We start from the raw sequence: 19,379 nt of genomic DNA on the forward strand, positions 1-19,379 counted from the left end.
GAAAAAAAAATGCCATTTTGGTGAAAATTTCCTTTCTTGCTGCAGAAAAAGAAAAGAGCACATCTTGAAGAGAAATTTCCAATCAGCCATATCAAAAGATCAGGGTGTGGGAGGAATGCCACAGAGAGCTGGAGAGAGACTGAAATGAGTGGGGGAGCCTAGGAAAGAACTTGGAGAAACATCAGCGAACAGTATTGCTGCATTAAAGAAGATTGAAACCACCAGCCAGGGAGGAAGGGCTGTGTAGAGCTCATCCAGGTTAGAGAAGGGACTGTTCTCAGCTAAGAGAACAACCTGCATGTATGCCATTGACACATACACTTCTTCAACTTTAACTTAGGCTGTCAGGTATAATGTAACGCCTACTCATTCTCTGCCTCCACAGAGGATTGCTTGCTAATATTTAATTTTCTCCTTCTGTTTAATTAGTGAAAAAACGGAGATTTAATGGATCAGTCAAGAGTCTAAATGCATCTGAGAATCTGCAAGCATTGTAGCTTTTTATTCTGTGACCTAAACAATAAAAAAATCCGTAAAGCAGTATGAGCTTAAGTTCACCCAGCAGGATGGTAAGATCAAATGATCTATTATAATAAACTGACAGATGAATCAACCTGCTGCATCTATTGATATCTTTATTGCACTCCTCCAATTATAAATCCTACTCACTTGATTCACAGGAGGCATCTCCCTAAGAAAAAGTCTTATGACTAAGACAAGGAGGGTTTGACTCTTTCTGTACGCAAACTGCGTAGGAATTCTGGATAGTGATATTAGGTAAAAATTACCCACCATGTCTTCAGCTTCTTCACAAAGAGGGAGACACAAAAAAACAAAGTGCCTGGGAGATAAAGCCTCAGTTAACACAGTTACAGATCTATAGCATGGTCAGGGCAAGGAGGGTTTTTTAAAGTTCTTGATGTTGCTTTGATTTATGTTGTGCTATCCCCTCTGAGTAATCAGCCAAATTTATTCATTTGTTTTGCCAGTGAACACAGTATCTTGTGGCTGCCCTCCAAAAACAGAAGCAGAAAACCGCAGGGTATCCAGGCTGCTTAGGTAGCAGTTGTTGGAGAACAGAGTGGGGAGAGGTTAGTTACTGGTCTCTTTCTCCATCTGTCAAGCTTCTAACCAGGGCTGAACTGACTCAGGCAGGTATTTTTCAAATCAAACTACCACCATGTGCCAAATTTTTTATCCTTGTCCTCCTTACTGCACAAGGGCTCAGCACAGCCAGCATTGCACACCTCACTTTTCATGATGAATCTGGAAATCTTCCCAGATTATTTATGCAGAGCATCTGCCCCCTAACTCACCACCCCAAAGGATGTGGTAAGCTCTGAACAGGCAGCTAGAACAACTACAGTGACTATGTTAGCAAGCAAAATGCTGCCTTTCCTTCTGTCCTTCTCATTCTGAAGAGCAGCAGCATGTGACCCCACTACCAAAAAAGGGCACTGGATGGTTATTTAGAAAATGCAAACTGAAATCCTGAACCTGCTGAACTGCTCCGATAAGCACAGCTTTGTTTGTGTGGCAGGGCTGAGCAATCTCTGAACAGAGGGTGAGCTGGCGCCTTGCTTGCATACTGGCAACTGGGGGAGAGAGAGAAGAGCACAATATTTTTCCTATTTAATTTTTCATGCTCTAGCAGAATCTGGGTGAGATATCTTTGGGAAAGATGCTTGTAGTTTTATTGTGTGTAGCTGTGTGCAGCTTTTGAAAAATAACAAAGACTCAGGAGGCTGTTGCAGCCCTTGAAGGAAGGGCAGTGGGCTACTGTCACATTTCCTACCTGATATCATTTCTGCTGTTTGGATTTACTGAAGTGATGAGGTCTGGCTGGGTCAGCAGCATGGATTTTTGTTGTGTCTGTGAGTAGTGAACTGCAGGTTGTCTGACCCCTCCTGTTTGCAGAGCCTAATGTCACTCATATACAGCTTTGACAAACCGTAAGTCTTTGGGGTGAACCTGGATATCAGTCTTGGGCTTGACATGCTTTTTTGATTTATTATTTGCTCTAATTTGAACCAAGATGGTTCACTTTTTTTTTTTTTTTTTTTTGCAAGAGTGAAGTGAAAGGAAAATATATAATTATGTTATGATCTTGAGGGGTTTTCTTAGGAAAGCTCAACTCTTCTCAGGCTTGGGAGATAAGGCTTGAAGTTTCATAGAGAAGTGACCTATTTGTAAGATTTGATAAGGTCTTCTGCCTTTCTCCAAGAATATGCACACACAGGGCTTTACTGTTTGCCTGGTCGACCATTGCTGTGGGATCATATGGTACTTTTTCCATGGGATCCCTCTCCTTATAGGCTGAAGGAAAGGCAGTATTCGGGTAACACGGAATCATATCATATTTGGATGTTTCCTTAATACTAGGTATGTGTCCTGCTGTGTTCTGTTCTGTGTGTCATTCCAAACCTCCTTTGATAGGCGAGTTACTAACTTCCCAAAAGCTTTTCCTTGGCTCTTATCATTAATGTTGCCCAAACATGCTATAAACGTTGCTTCATGAATCATCACAGAGATCTTCTCTGAGCAAGGTGACACTGCTTTTTGCAGATGGATTGATGAGATAATAGAAAAGCTTAGGGAAAAAGTCTCCTCTGGATCCTAGGAAGCCAGTGTGAGATAACTGTATACTTTCAGAGAACTTAGCATTACTAATACTTAGTATGTTCAAGAATAGCTCTTACTGCTGACTTTTAAGTATTTGGCTTTTTAACCTGAATGCGCTTTTCATGTGTTTGTGCTTCAAATGCAGTTAAAGTTCTGCCACGTATATTGTTAGCGAAGAGTGGTTATTTGCACCCCAGTGGCTCAAGTGATCCACAGTTAAAATAACATGCTTCACTCATGTCACAGCTCCGGCAGTAGGACCTGTCTTTGTGCAAAGTATCAGTCCACAGCACAGAAAGTGCAGTGAGAGCATAAGGGTGGATTTGTGCTCCCCGGGGACCCCGGTTGGAAGAGGAGCGATGCAACCCCAGGCACTCAGGGGAGAGGCTTAATGATTGCTTGGAGTTACAGCTGCCTTCACACTGCTCCCTCTGTGGTCTCCCTGGCCTGGCACAACTGTGACACGGAGGACGTGCAGGGGTGTCACGTCCTCCTAGGGAGCTCTTGGGACAGGGTCAGGTGCACCATGCTCCCCACAGACGCTGTGGCAGCAGTGAACCCTGAAGAGACCCAACAAGGGGGCTTTTATGGTGCCCTCCAGCCTAGAGGAAGGTGACCAAATGCTATGATTTATACCCCAAAATAAGAAGTGACTACTAAGGATATATTGCCCGAGGGATTTTTTTTTCCATGGTAGGTCCAGTAATCCAGTGTGAGAGGCCTCGCCAGGTGGGCAAAGTGCCAGTCACTAGCCCCTGGCAACAGACAGTCTGTCTTGTACAAAGAGATAAATGTTTTGCTGCCAGTTCACGCAGGTGGATATTCTCAAAGATACAGACGAGTTAGGTGCCCAGCTCCCTTTGGCTTTAAAGTGATCGCAGAAGAGATTTAATGGGACATCATAAAAACTGCTGTGGGAGTGATGGTTGTCTGTGGCTAGCCTCCAAATGTGAAATATTCACAGCCGCCTTAATTTCCAAGCATGCTACAGTCTAGATACACAAAAGCAGCAGCAAACTGAAAAAAAAAAAAAAAAGCTAACAAAAAATCAGTGTTCTGCACCAAAAACTTGTGAAATGGCTGGAGGAAGCTGACAGTAGCGGGCCGGTAAGCATTGTTCACAGCGCTCTGCAAGGTCCATTTCTTCCTGATTACCAGTGCCTCTTACTCCTGCTGCTCGGCAGTCTGCTAGCCAAAAGCACTAAGATAATTAATGAAGATTCATTTTTAAAGGGTTTTGTGACACTTGAAGACGTGTCTCAGTTAGGCATTTGAGGTTCTTTTATTAAAACACTTATTTGTCAGTTAAATGCCAGCTATTCACTCCCAGGCACTTATTTGGTTTTGGCAGGAGGAATTTTTTAGGAATGTATCAATTAATTCAGGATTTTCTTCTCTTAAGCAGAATAATAACCCAGTGTAGGCTGTGCTTTGAATCCTACTCCCATTTATAAGGGATGTCTGCAGACTTTCACGGTTCAGACTTTCTGGGCTTGGGAACAGTGTCAGTTCTGGGTCAGCATTTCTTGTGGGGTTGATGAGGACATTTTTAGAGTCTGCCAGTTTGTATGGCATGAAGACTCTGGACATCTAACCTTAAAACAGTTACTAATAAACATGTTCCTTCTGTTTTACTGCAGGCCTTCACGTGAGCTCCCCAACAGAAGTGACAAGTAAGAGCTCTGTGCACACTGGCAAAAAGGGCTGGTATGGGGTGGGAGGGGGGCATCCTGAGGAAAGGAAACATTCAGGGAACAAGGAGGCTCTGGGTGAAGTATGAACCTGAAACATGGTACAGAGAAGCAGAGAATTGATGCCCAATTTGTAGCAGTGAGTAACTTCTCTGTGATTTCAGCTGAATGCCATGTTAGACTAGCAGATACTGAAAAGAAAACAGGGTGGGAGCACAAAAAAAATCAGGCCTGGCATGATGCAATGGGAAATTGATATAAATAGAATGTTTACCAGGGAGCTTGTTCTTGTCAGTGGCTCGCATTCCTCGTCTTGAGGTTAGAAGCAGCAGGTCCCAGAGTAAGGCAAGAGTTTCCTGTACTAGCAAACCTGCATTGTCCTATTTTCCTTTCTCTGGGCTTATCAGGAAACAGTCTCTTCTGTACTGGTCCCTGCAGTTCTTGCTGCTGCTGCCAGCAAAAGTTTGTCCCTGCTGTTACCATGATGGATTGTTATTCTGATCCCATATCATCCCATAGCTGGAAAATATCTCTGCATCTGGAAAGAGAATCTGAAAGAAAGTAGACAGGATGGGCTGGACCGTGAGAAACTTCAATAAATGAAGTGGATAACTGAGTTAAAGTTTTTAGTTGCTTAATCCATTTTATTCATTCAGTGGTGCTTCTTTTTAGCTATTGTTTCTCTCATTTATGGTCTCAAGTAGTTTGAATCATAGAATCATAGAACAGTTTAGGTTGGAAGGGACCTTTAAAGGGCATCTAAGCCAACCTCCCTGCAATGAGCAGGGACATTCAACCAGATCAGGTTGCTCAAAGCCCCATCCAACCTGGAATGTTTCCAGGGATGGAGCATCTACCCCCTCTCTGGGCAACCTGCCCCAGTGTTTCACCAGCCTCATTTAAAAAAATCTCTTCCTTGTATCTAGTCTAAATCTTCCCTCTTCTAGTTTAAAACCATTACCCCTTGTCCAGTCACAGCAGGCCCTGCTAAAACGCTTGCCCCTGTCTTTCCCTTTAAGTACTGAAAAGACGCAATAAGGTCTCTCTGGAGCCTTCTCTTCTCCAGACTGAACAACCTCAACTCTGTCAGCCTGTCCTCACACGAAAGGTGTCCCATCCATCTGATAAATTTTGTGGCCCTCTTCTGGACCCACTCCTACCAGTCCGTGTCTTTCCTGTCCTGAGGGCTCCAGAGCTGGATGCTGGACTCCAGGTGGGGTCTCACCAGAGCGGAGTAGAGGGGCAGAATCACCTTGCTTGACCTGCTGGGCTCGCTTCTTTTGATGCAGCCCGGAATCCAGTTGGCCTCCTGGGCTGCAAGTGCACATTATTGGCTCATGTCCAGCTTTTCTTCCACCAGTACCCCCAAGTCCTTCTCGGCAGGACTGCTCTCAATCCATTCATCCCCCAGCCTGTATTGACACTAGGTGTTGCCCTGACCTATGGATTTATCTTTCCTGCATCACTCACATCTTGGTCATTTAATGGAGAACTAGGAAAATAATCAGTGAATTTGAATCCTCAGTTTTTCTCCTGAGGAGATGCTGCACAAATGCAGGGATACACGTTCCTGGTTTTCAGTGTAATTTGTTTCTGTTGACATTTTCAGTCAGTATCCAGGATAACTCCTTGCTGTGATAATTGCCTGCTTGCCCTGTATATCATGCAGTATATCAGGTAAGGTAGAGAAAAGGGCAATAGTATTTCCCTGGGAAATCTAAACCAATCACATGGAATTACGAATTCATAAGAACTATTTCAGTCACTTGATGATGGCTCACAGTTTCCATCCTTACATTATCACTGCTCAGCAGAGAGGCACCACAGAGAGAGAACTTCTGCTTTAAAGAAACATAGTGATTTTTTGGATATAAGCATCTCAGACAACGATTGTTTCCTACACTATAGCATCAGAGTGTCTCAGCTGTGGCTGTATTGTTTGGGCACCACACAAGCACATAGTAAATGATCATTTTTCCCCAGGAGGTTTCGGTCTCTGGCCAAACGAAAAGGGGGAGGGGAGGAAGAGGGGAAGAAAGGAAACAGAGAAGGCAAACAATCTGCCCAAAATTCACACAGCTTCACAACAGCAGAACAAAAATGAAAACACAGCACTCTCAAATCTTTCCCTTTGCATTACCAGTCAACCCACATAAATTTTTAAGTAGAACCACGTGGCTCCTAGTTACCTGGAAAATCCAGTATAGTGGCATATCCAGCAAAGCTGTGTAGAAACTGCCCCCTGGCTGTTCTCTCTGTCTTCCTCTTGCATAAGGAGACAACATACTCATATATCTGAACAGACCAGTATGTTGTGAGAATGGGAATATGGGCAAAAGGATAATAGTGGAGAAAAAACAATCAGCAATACATTTATCAATATTGGGTCTGAGTTTTTAAAATCAATGCAGCAAGGTACCCCTACAAGGTTGGGACAAATACACCTTGTTTGCTACTCTAATTCAGCAAACTGGAATCACATGTACTGCCTATACAAAAAAATTTTAAAAATCCATCTGTAAAAAAGATGGACCTGTCAGAGACTTAGGGGAACAAAATTGTATTCTAGCCCTCAAAATGTCCCTGGGAAATTGGTTTCAATGACCCAGCTAATTTCGTAGTTCTAGTCATAAATTTGAGCCCTTTTCTGTGCATCCCTACACATGTATGGGGTATGAATGGGTACCTGAGCAATGGATGTGAGACTCAGTGGCTGCTACCATGTTCTCACTTCTTTTATACAGAGCTATACTCTCCGCTAGCTGTCCTGCTTAACAGACCACCTTCCCCAGGCACCTTTGTGTGAGAGCCATTTCTGATATTTAAATGAGCAATGGAAATGCTCGGCTTTGCATTACAACTTTGATGCTAGGCATCTAGCTATCCATTTGTCCAGTTATCAGCTTCCTCAGTGGCAGTAAGCACACATCTACTCAAGCCTCCATCCGATACGGAATGCAATCCTGTGTGCTGTATAACGTACCTAGGGAAGCAGCAATGTTTGTTTTTTCTTTTTTCTCTCTTGAAGTTCAGTGGTTGTTTTTCCACAGGCTGTATGCAACAAGGTAATAAATATCTTGAGTTGTTGATACCTGACTCAAATTCAGATTGGCGCCTGAAGGTACAAATGCATTCCTTTCAACCCAGCCCTAAAAGACACCGAGAGGCTCCTGACAGTCATTGCTGTCCCCAAATGCGGCAGAGAGCGCCTGCACATCCCTTTATAACACTCAGCTCTCAAGAAAATTGCTAGCTACTGATATTGCACATCTTTAGACTTCTTCATCTACTATTAGCACTTTTCATAATTAGCAGTGAAAATCTTGGTCTTTCTTCTTTCGGAGGCAGGGCTAATTTTCACTCTCTTGCTTGTTTATTTGCTTGTTGAGATCTAATGTTGAACAGTACCTTAACCTCCGACAAGTTAAACAGTTTGTAGTTCATAACTTGTAAGTGGACAAGCAGATGATCCTATGCACTGCACCCATGCAAAGTGTGTGTTTCTTCTAGGCCACACTAGGTAAACTTTTCCACCCTTCTTGCCAAGTTATCGAGGTATTATTGAGAAGAACTATAGCTGTGGAGCACCAAATGGCTCCAGAACTGGGGACACAGAAGTTGTTTTGGGAGGGTAATTTTTCGGGGAAGTTGTCTGGGGAGTTCTGGCAATTACATGTTAACCTGAAAGGCTTTCTTTTGCAAATCTAGCTTCTGGCAGTCCTGGAAACAGTTCCGGAAACAAGAAAGTGCCAGAGAGTACTATCCACTATTCTAGTGAGTGTTCCTGCTTTATTGTCCAGCTTTTGAGTTTTCAGTTGATCAGTTTGACTTTTGGTGAGTGATTGGAGTAGCAGAGAAATGAAACTGGCAGTTTTATTTCTAGCCTTACCAGACATAAATCCTATTATAAACACAATTTGACTGCCAGTTATAAAAATCCTCTCTAAGAGAAACAGAGCTTAACAAGTTGACACCACTCTCACTGGAGAGCAGCACAATTGTTCCCAAGAACTGATGTCAAAGTCATAGAACTGAAAAAAAAATGTGAACACAGTCATCCCCTGTGGGAGAAGACACAAAAAAACATGAAAATGTTGTTCATACACTGTTAAGAGTACACAGTATATTAATATATTGTTATGAAGGTATTATATGAATGTATTGTTCATATTGCCATGGGAGAGAAGGACTAGGAGGGAGTCTTCTGGAAACTCTTCAATCACTTGATATTTGCATGGTGCATGTTACTTAATCTTTTATTTTAATATTATGCATCTCTAGGGCAAGAGTTTTGCTGCCGATCTGCTATTTCCTACCCAAAGTACTGGCTTAGCAAAATATGTTTGATGTTTTTCCACTGTAGACTTGTCTCCGGGTTCTCCCTCTAGTTCCACAGATACACACACACGCATCTATATGAATATTAAATATTAATTGCATCAAAAGCCATCAAAGATGCTGCTTCTGAATATCAGGCAGGCACGATGGCTGATGCTGAGGAAGGTTGTGGGAATGCAGCCACAGCTTTCCCTGATTTGAATGTGGCCAATCCCTGCCAGAAAAAAAAAGATAAATGGAGAGAAACTGGGCTTCTATATTTTCCCGGGAAAGCTTCTCTTCATTACATAATTCTTTCCTTTTTGCTTCTTGGCTGGGAAACACCTGTCAGGAAATGGCAGATGGTGGGAAATAATAAAAGGAAAGAGATGTCCTCATTTAAAAAGGAGATCTTGCATTTTATATTGCTGGTTGTAAGTGCTGTGGGGAATGTTACTGAATTATGTAACTCCTTGGTGTCTTTCTGGGCATACAATGTTAAAAGAGAAATAATCACTTCAGTTGCTGAATTTTGGATGAGTCTTGTTTTCAAAAAGAGGGGGAAAAAATAAATTGCATGTATCAAAAATTTATTCCTGAAACATGACTGTTTTGCAAAACCTTTGGGGGCCATCAGCAGTGGGGGTGAATCGTGAATATTTTGATCAAGATTATGGTGGTCTCAGTGGGGCACTCTGCTACAGAAAAGTGGTGAAACCGGCTCCACGGGCAGCACGGGGGCCAGGGAAGGACTAAGGTTGGGGGAGGAAGGTTCCTAAATCCTTCCTCCACAAAGGCTGCAAGCCTGAGGCTCGGTGGGTGCGGGAGGAATAGCGGGAGCAGCAGGTTACCCTGCTCCAGAGAAATCGGTAGTGTTTAGTGAAGCGGAGCTGGAGGTGCCTCGTTTTGTGCACGCAACTGCCTGTACACGGAGGTAATGCAAGCCAGGGGCAGCAGGCAAAACAATGTTCTCCCTCTTTTGCAGGCGTTATCCTACCAATTGTCATCACCTTGATAGTCATTACACTTTCTGTCTTCTCACTGGTGGCTTTGTACAGAGTGTGCCAGAAGAAAACTCCAGGTAGTTGGTTTACTTTCTCGGGGCAGGGGGGATGGGGGAAGGGGAAGATCAAAGTGCTTTTTTTAAAAAGCTTTTTTTTATTAAAAGATCTCTGAGGTCTTATTAGATTACCTTAACCATAGATGTTGCAGTTGTCTGATAGAAAAGCTTCTTGTATTTTACCTAAAGTAGGAAAGTAACACTTTTGTGTTACTGATTTTCAAAATCAGTAGGAAGAACAGAGGGAGCAAAAACGTCTGTGATTTTTGGAGAATACATAATGCCATAAAGCTTTTTGTTCACGCTTTTGCAGATAGAAAGAGCTAACAAACAGCTGTGGTAACACAATCAATCAATCAGGTAGAAAAATGCAGTGAAAACTAAGTTTGGTGATACTGTTTAACAAAATCACTATATTTTATCTCTGTTCTAAATACAGGCAAAGAAATATCAATGCGTTCTTTTAGGAAATACCTGATATATGCATACACGCACACATACACACACGCATAAAAGTAAAATTTTCCAGTTACAGTATAATGTACATGGGAAAAAATCCCTGAGCAAACAGTGTTTTCAGAAACAGTCATGTTGACAGGTCAGCTAAACCCAGTATCTATTTTTCTGCTATTCATGAACTACTTAAGATAATAGGGTATAATTCCATTGAAATCCATTTGCCAAATTCTTCAAAGAGTTGTCTGAGTGGGCCACAGGCAGGTGTAATTCTCCATTGAGTGAAAAGCCAGATCTGAATCCAGACTGTAGTTTTCCTCTCCCTGCAAGCTGGCATGAGTTAGGAGACCTGTGCAGAGCTTCAACTGTGAAATCACCAGGCCTTGGAAATACAAGATCACAACAGGGTGTTGAAGCTGTAGACCAAGGCAAACAGTGTGTCGTAACCAATTTAGCCAATGACATGGAAAACCAGGCCCAGATATACAGAGGAGGTGTGATCCTTGCTTAGGAAATTACTGAATATTTGCAGTCGAGAGGTAAAGATGTGAGGTGAAGAACGTTTCCTCGCCAGTCTCCCCTGTGCACAAGTGCCAACAGGCACAGTACTGGCAAATTCACTTGGAAGCTAGAGTAGATTGATATCTGTGGTGCTTCCTGCAGAATTTGCTCAGGTCTGTCTGGTGTGCTTCCCCTGTATACGGAGAGCCCTGTGCCCAGTGCCATGGGGCTAGAATTGGCTCTGTGTCTCCGAAGTAACCCCTCGGCCCCATCCATCTGCCCGCACTTGCACACAAGAATAAAATGTGTTCACTATATGATTCATTCTGGGGAGAAACCCATTCCTCATCGGTGGGTATAACAGACTCTGTTCTCAGATGTCATGCCAGGTTAAACCCCCCAAAGCGTACAGCCTGGCAGCTTATTCCCTCACTCCCCTCACCTTGTATCTTTTAGCTCAGTTGTTATGCACTTAAGAACCAGTGCATGCTCACCTCCTCTGTGCCAGCTACCCGGGGAGCTGCAGGGAAAAATGTGCTTCTGTTGTGCTTTTGCGCAAGTCACATCATTCTCCCTAGTTTCCAGAAGAATCGATTCAACTAGTTCGCTTTCGTAGATGACTTGGTTATCTTTTGGGAGGATGAACTAGAAGAATAACAATTACCATTCAAGCTGGTTGATTGAATTAATGTACTTAATGCAGTGCTGCAAAATCACAACTAAGCTTTCTTCTAGCAACTGCAATAACTATGTCTAAATGTTTACTTATCTGAGTTCCAGCAGTCAAAATGATACTAACTTTGTTCCTTCTTCCAGAGAGACAAGAGAATGGCACTGAACAGTACGTTGAATCCTGTCTTTTCATTGCTTTGAGATCTATCGTGGGGTGCTTGTGAATGCAACAGATTCTGCATGAGACTTTCTTTGATCTTTCTCTGTTTAAACATAATAAGTGGTTGCCACCCCAAAGAGAAATATCCTGTTGAAAGTGATGCGCTTGCAGTTATTCTACACCTGTATGCATGATAAGCAGCTGTTCCATCATGGATAGAAATGGGATAGCTCTCAACTGTTTTGCAGGGGATCCTTTTGAAATGGTTAAATGGCTTATGCTGTGCCACAGGGCCAATTGGCCCAGTCTTTTATCTTTTTTTTTCAATTTTTACCCCATTGATTTTGGGGTTTTTTTGCCCCTACCCTTTCCTATCCCCCTTCTTTTGTTCTTGTTTTCTCTCTTTTTAATGTTATTTATTATGGATTATTTTTCTCTTTCTTTCTCTCTATCCCCCATTATTTAATGTTCCTCTATGCCATCTTCTCTCCACTAGTCCATTTGCAGAGGCTCAGTTAAAACAGTATCGGTATAAGGAATTTCAGGTGTGTGAAACTGAGAAAGATTTGCTAGAAGATGTCTAGTACAGGCCACTGGGTCTGGCTGTGGCCTCTATGTTTTGCACGACCAAAAGCAACATTTGGGCTGCTGATTTACTTGCTAGCCCTGACTCTGTGTACATCTGAAGTGGTCCTTCTTGCAATTCAGCATGGCTAAAACCCTTGTATTGACAGAGAAAAAAGATTATTCCCTCTTTTCTCCCAGAGGTACTTCTTCTGTGGAGCACTAAACTGAACCTGGAGTCATGCAACTTGATTTATTACATATTTTAAGAGAAAGATGTTTTCAGAGATATTGGTATAAGGTGTTTTCCACCACCAAGACTAATGCATGATCCCATGCAAAGCCCATTTCAAGCCCTCTAGTGTAGACTTCAGATAATGATCCTAGAGTTTTCTTTGGTTGACCAACATGCATGCTGAGCTGCACCCTGACTGTCTGCTTGTTTTCTGACTTCAACAGGGCCCAATCAGATAAAGAAGGAGTCAAACTTCTTTCTGTGAAGACAACTTCTGCTGAGACTGGTAAGTGTTTCCTCTGTGTGTAGGTCTGTCTCTCCGACCCCAGAGAGGAACAGTTTTGGGATGTCATTTCCATCAGTAAAACCATCTTCAGTTCTTGTCAGGTCAAAGTCACTGCAAACAGTTCCTCTGCAGTGCAAATCCCCACAATTGGGAGCCTGTAGAGCTGCAGTGCAGCTGCACTGTGTGTGGTATCAGCATTTGGAAGAGAAAAGTATGACTGTTTTAGGGGAAAATAATTTTTTTAACATCATTGATGGTAAGTGATCTACAGGTAGGCATGTTCAGGAGTGACCATGATCATGATATTTATCAGCTAGATATCGCCATACAAGGAAGTTTGAGGACTGGTAATATCCCAGGGACCAAAAGGTTTGGGAGTTCACGCTGTATGTAAACAGGGCTTTGCTGGAGTTGGTGTCGGCAGTGTTCAGTCAGCCCTGTACCCAGCCACCCTTTGCATTCAAAATCCTACTCGCATTGCAAATTCCTCTGTCCTGTGCTTCACTGATCCACTTTCTTGCAAAATATGTGTGTAATAAAACCCAAAGGAACAGAGGTTATAGATAACATGCACAAAAGAGAGCAAAATCTCATCAATATAAGCTAAGAGATGGATGTCGTTATAGGTTCTGCAAGAAACAAAGTAGCACAAAATAAGACTGAGGCAGAACAAAATTCTGACTAATCTGATTCCCAGCTATTCAACAAAAAAGAAACCTCTCATGGCAGAGTTACTCATAGTGAAACTTCTCCCCCTTCACCCATTGCAGTTCTCTTCCTTAGCTGTGTAGGTCCCATCTTTGCTCCTGCCTCATCTGCAGAAGTCCTCCAGGAAAACCAGACTCTTACTTTATGGTTTTTTAGGTATAAAACCCAATTTTTTTTAAGGTTTCTGGCCATCTGTTTCCCCTAATGACACTTCAGAAGTTGCCTGATAGGTGCTCTCCCTTTCCTCTAACTTCTCGAGAAGTCCTCTGAAACACAGCATTTGATCTGAACTATCCTCTACTTGCTGGCGAGGCACGGTTTGCACTTTCCAGCCTTCTCCGCAGAAGCATTTGCACAGTCCAGAGACCCACGGGGCAGCTCTGGTGGGGCAGCCCTTGCAAGAACCCGGAGTTGTGCGGGGTGCCTGCAGGCACAGAGCAACATGCTAACAGGCTGGAGGAGAAACATGCTCCGTTGCAGGCTGCATCATTCTGCCCCACTGCTGCTGAGCAAATGCAAACTGTGCTTTGGCACTTAGGAGACTGCACTTCAGAGCTTTGTGATTTAGGAACTTTTTATTTATTTTATTTATTTAGTATATGTCTTTAGGAATGGACTTTTAGCCTTTCTCTAAGGGGTATGGAGTCGTGTGTATGTTTACATTTAAAAACATAGTATTTTTTTTGAAAACTGAATGAAGTCAGAAAGTGGACTTCATAGACGTTTTTTGATTGATTCCGCCCTCATACTGGGTTCAACAACATAGTAACTTCATTGGCAGGAGCAGAATTATTTGTGTTTTACGTCAGGGTAAATGAGAAAAGACTCGGGCTTGCTGTTTGTTTTTTTTTTTCATGAGATGAAGTCTGGTGCCTGTTAATCAGCTGCTGGCTCACCAAGTATCTGAATTTCTTCCATCCAGAGGACACTTGATAGTCTTTTTTACTGAAGTATGATGTATGCATGCTATAATTGGAAGGTATGAGTCATAACCACTTAGAAGACAAGATTCTTGCCCTCTTCTCATTAATACAATTCATATTTAAACTAGCTACCATTTTCTCTTGAATTCTTACATCTTTATATGTTTCAAAATTAAACATGCTTTCACAGAAATGGAAGTTCTGGTTTTCCCCCAATTTTTGGAGACACTTCTTAAAAGCACTCTGAAAGAAAGGCCTGTTTGCTTACAGAAATATTTGTCACTCATACAGGTGTTTTTGAATATGTTAGAATGCCTGCCTATTTGAATACAATTTACTTGCTTCATTAAAAGCTGGAGCATAAAGGCAAGTGTTTCTTATGGTACAGAGAGAAACCTGAGAAATGTCTGACTCGTGGTCCCCCTCACAACTGCCAAAAAGAATTGCACTGTGTAAAACTTCTTTACATGTGTTCTTTTTTCCTTTTCAGACACATAAAATCCAGCTCAATTAAAAGGTGAATTCATTGTCCAACCATTTATATAGCTGCCTCTAGTTGTATATACCAACAAAACTACAAAAAGTTTTGGCTAAAACTAGAAAGTTCTTAAGAGCAGCCTTAACTTTACAGGTAGACCTCCATCATCCTTTCAATATCAATAGTCTACTCAACTGCCTAAGGTAAAGCATGCATACAACAACATACAAGCATACCTACAACGTATTCAATTTAAGCTTAATTATAAGTATACCTTTTATTTTTAAATTTTTACTTTTATTATTCCAAACAGAAGCTTTTGAGATTGCATAATTGTTTCAAAAATGTGTAAAAACCATATATACAAGCCGAATAAGGATATGACCTACAAACTGCTCAAGCAGGCAACCTAGAAAAGCCCTGTGTCAGTGTTGTGCATAGTATAACTTGATCAAATGTTATGGTGAGTTTAATCTTGCCTTATTTTATATATCTAAAAACTAAGCTGGCTGCACACGGCCGGTTGAAAGATATATATTTCCAGAGGGCTCTTTATCCCATCTGTCTTGGACATGTATCTTGAACTGGAATGAGCTGACCTATGGAGGTCCATTGACCACTGAAGATTCCTATTTTAGGAGTTCTATAATTAGCTTCTGACTATAAATTAAAAAAAAAGAAAGACTGACTCCTTTTTCAGAAGCATAGCTGAATTAGATTTAATCAAGGATATTATTTCAAACACCTATAGTTAATGTGAAAGAGTACAGGAAAAGAACAGTCTTCAATTAAGCCTAGCCTAAAGTTATGGTTTTCAATCGAGCAATATCGGCAGCAATATTAGGTAAAACTGAGCTTTAATATTCTCATTTTTCAAAACTCAGAAGGATGGAGTTGCTGATGGCTGTAAGGCACTACTGGTTGAGAATTAATATAAAGTTAAAAACCAAACAGACAAAACTGAACACTTTGAATTTTTCATGCATGTTTGCTAGTGAACTGGAACACCTGATGCAAGATGAGTACCTGTACGTCCTTCTTATGTGAAAACTCAACTTGGATAAAAATGCTTATGATACTGAATAGTCCCAAAAGTTTTACACTTATGTGTAAATACAAGATTTGCTACAACCATTCCATGTTGACTATACAGGTAAATTTAGGGTGGCTCTTCCTAGGGATAATAAATGGTCTTCTGCAATACAGAGCTCTAGAAAATCTACCTGCAAAAAAATTTCTTATTTGGGGTTCAATAAGCCCACAGAACTGCACGTTTGGCTTGTCAGTGGTAGATATGTTTCCCAAAAATATAAGATGGTGGGTTTTACTCGATGACAAAGAGATCAATACGATCACCCATGATGTTAATGATAAAGTATTGCCTATCTTGAAAACATATCTAACTTTTACTATAAGGATTCATGCATATTTCACTGAAAACCAGGAAAGGTATCGATCACCTTTTAGGACTCATGATAAATGTCGAGCGATGGAAATTCCTCAGTAACAGAAAGGTTGAGGAATAGAAATTGGGGTAAGGTTACTCCATACAGATGAATGGTACCCAAGTCATGACGCATCAGTTTTCTTTTATGGCCCTTGCCTGGAGTACCCATTCTAGAGCAGGTGAAACATATGAAGGGCCTTGATAGCAGCATCACACCCGTTCAATGTTCAATATAAAGTCTCTTAGGAATGTGGCAGTTGACATAATATTTCAGAGTTGTTAGGTATAATCCTGGCACCTAAACATAAGCTGATTGAGCAGGTCATGTTTTTGAAGCAGTGTGGGCTCTTTTGAGGTGATAGGGTAGGATACGGCTTACTCAGCTTCTAGGGGTATTGTCTGTTCTGCATTGAATTTGCTGGAAGGATATTAAATATGTCAAAGCTGACGTGGCTCAGATTTTGGTGAGGCACCTAGAGTGCAAGGGGGCTGGAGAGTGGTCCGTGGTTCATTGTCTGCATTAGGGCTTTCTAGGACACCCACTGTAGACACAAATGAAAATTCAAGTGTTGCTACTAAACAAAGCTGGGAAAATGTACCAGGCAAACATGGATATTTGAGGAGACACCTGACCTGTCACATATGAAACACCCTTATTGTAATCACATTGGAGAAAGGGATCAGTCAATCTCTAAGAGGCGCACGCAGGTGGCAGCGCAGTACAAAATAGTATGAACCGAGGATGTAGAACAGCCAGCATTCCCCATATGCTTCACTTCTCTTCCAAGAGCTGCTATTGGTTAACAGTAATCTTAGAGCTGTTATCTGCTTCTTCAACTGGTTGTACCTCCTGCCTGTAGATTCTCATAACGTTTCTTGGGTGTGTCCACCTACCTTGAAGATACGTGGGATTTCATGGCATAGATTAATTGGACCCCATAACTTCAGTCACTTTTGAGATGAAGCTAGTTTGTTCCTGCAGCATTCCTCTGGACTTCCTGAATTTCCAAAGCCTTCTCTTCAAAGGCTTTGAGGACTCCTAGCGTTCAATGTCAGAGGCTGATGACTGTACTGTACATAGTGACTGAGCACCAAAATCATCACAGAACAAAGAAAAAACTCCTGTTCTCATTCAGCACAAAACCTGGTCTTGGTCATTGGAATACACATGAAGTTCAGCACCTGACAAGATAGTCCACGGCGGTGCTAGGGTTTGGACCTGCAAAATCCTGTGGTCTTCTGAAATTATGTGGTTGAATGACAATATCTTCATCACCGCTTTCCATGAATCTCCAAATGCTGAGGCTGTTTAATTATTCTACCTGTGGCTGTGGTAGCATGGGACAAATCTGGAGCTGTGGTAGAGGATTATTCCTCCTTGGTTTCTATTATGCTGAGCACATCGGAGCATGGACTGTGGCATTTAAGGAGGTAAGAAGTCTTTGGGTTTTACCTCATTAGGGGCCCAACCCAGGGAAACTTACCCCTGCCAGGGAGCGTGGTTCCACAGTAGGCCACGGGGCATCTCAACATGTGTTGGTAGTTTCATCTCTCTCTCATTTTGTCGAGGATACAGCTGGATGCCTCTAGGAGCAGGTGAAGAAGACAGGTCTCTAGGTGAGGCACTCTGTCACTGAAAATTCCCTTCCCTCCTCCTCTCACTTGCAAGATAAGCAGTGCAGGCCAGCTGAGAGCAGTCTGCTGGCACGCTGCGTGCTTAGAAGAGGTAAGAGTGGGTGTTCCTACTGATGTGAGGATGTGATAATGGTTACTTCTTTTTTCTGTTATGAACTGTACTTTTAGTATCTCATTCTTTTCCCTGCAGGTAGAAAACCTAGAAGCTGCTTCATAGAAAAGGGTCTGCTCACAACAAAGAGATAGATCAAGTACCTGCTTCCCTTTCCCTTTGTTTCTGGTACTCTGTTTTTCTAACCTTGTATTGTATAATGGCCTGAAGTTGTGTTTTCTTTCTTCATAGAAATTGAAGAATAAACTTTCTCAGCTTTTTGCAGCTCATGGTTGGATTCTGTTTGTGTTTACTTGCACCACAAAGATCTGACTGCACTCACTTTCAGCTGAGACTTTTGGACAAAACAGTAGTCAAAAACGTTAAATAGCATGTGCTTCTTCCTATATTTCTAATTCAGTTTGTAAGCTGTGCATATTTGCAAGAGTCTTTAAAGCAGTTCTTCCAGGACCTCTGTCCCACTCAGTGCTGTTCTCCAGCATCTGTAATGCACCCCTCTTTCTTTTAGTTCAGCGTGGTAAAGATAGACTTTTATATTCCTATGTCTGCATAGATAGTTTTATACTTCTATAAAAAAAATGGGTTTCTGCAATCATATTTTATGAAAAATTTGCTTTAGCTTTTTCCTCCAAACTGGTTTGCCACTTACAAGCAATTTCTCAGAAGCAGATATTACAGTGAAATAACAGCACTACTCATTTTTTCTTACAGGCAATGTAATCTGAGGTTCAGCACAACCAATTTCTTATGTCAAAGAATATTTTTTATATCCTTTTTCTTCCAACTTTCCTAACAATGTCAAAGAGGGCTTTGCCCAGGTCAAAGACTTTCTGAACTCATAGAGGTATGACATGTTAACTCTCTTCTGTATCATCATGTTCTGCAGTGTTTGTGTATTATGAGTAATATATTCAGATTCTGGTTCAAATGGGGAGGGGGGAGGAATTTACAGTGAGATCAATACAATAGCCTTCCACAAAGGTGAGGCAAAGAAATGTTTGCTTCAGAGTTTCGGATTTGATTTTATACAGTCTGTAATTTCAGCTGATTTTATGTACATTACTTATTCACATATGCTGGCATCAGGCTGCAACATTAATATTTAGAAATGAATATATTTGTGAGAGTGAAAAATCAAATCAAATACTGCACAAGTGGAATTTTAATTAGGAAGAAAACTTTGCGTTTTCATTGAAGTACTATTACTTTCCTGGTTAAACATTGAACTTTGCAGAGTCCTCAGTACCTGTGTACTCAGTCTACTTCCAATGCACTGAAAACAAATATGTTGAAGGATCAGGAGTTATGAATACAGAATCTTCCTATTACATCTTCCTTATCCTCATCCTTTTAAAGCATGACTGTGTTTTAGAGAAATATGTGTGGTGTGTATTGGATGGGTCCCAGTGCCCACACTGCTGATTTACTTGGGTGAATCAGTTGCTGGGGCTCCAGAAGTGTTTGAGGGGTGCCACATGGGAGGTTGTGCATCTGAAAGACCAGTGCTGCATT

General features: G+C 41.7%; 1 protein-coding gene across 1 annotated transcript in view; it reads left to right on the plus strand.

Moving 5' to 3' along the window:
• EMCN (endomucin) overlaps window positions 1-19,379 on the plus strand; it is a 57,356-nt gene that overhangs the window by 31,101 nt on the left and 6,876 nt on the right. Inside the window, exons 6-10 of the mRNA XM_074147877.1 lie at window positions 4,263-4,295; window positions 8,022-8,087; window positions 9,616-9,711; window positions 11,464-11,488; window positions 12,503-12,564. Of these exons, the coding sequence (XP_074003978.1) occupies window positions 4,263-4,295; window positions 8,022-8,087; window positions 9,616-9,711; window positions 11,464-11,488; window positions 12,503-12,564 (282 nt within the window). The remainder of the gene's footprint in view (window positions 1-4,262; window positions 4,296-8,021; window positions 8,088-9,615; window positions 9,712-11,463; window positions 11,489-12,502; window positions 12,565-19,379) is intronic.

This window comes from Numenius arquata, chromosome 5 (genome assembly GCF_964106895.1).
Source record: "Numenius arquata chromosome 5, bNumArq3.hap1.1, whole genome shotgun sequence".
Taxonomy (NCBI): domain Eukaryota; kingdom Metazoa; phylum Chordata; class Aves; order Charadriiformes; family Scolopacidae; genus Numenius; species Numenius arquata.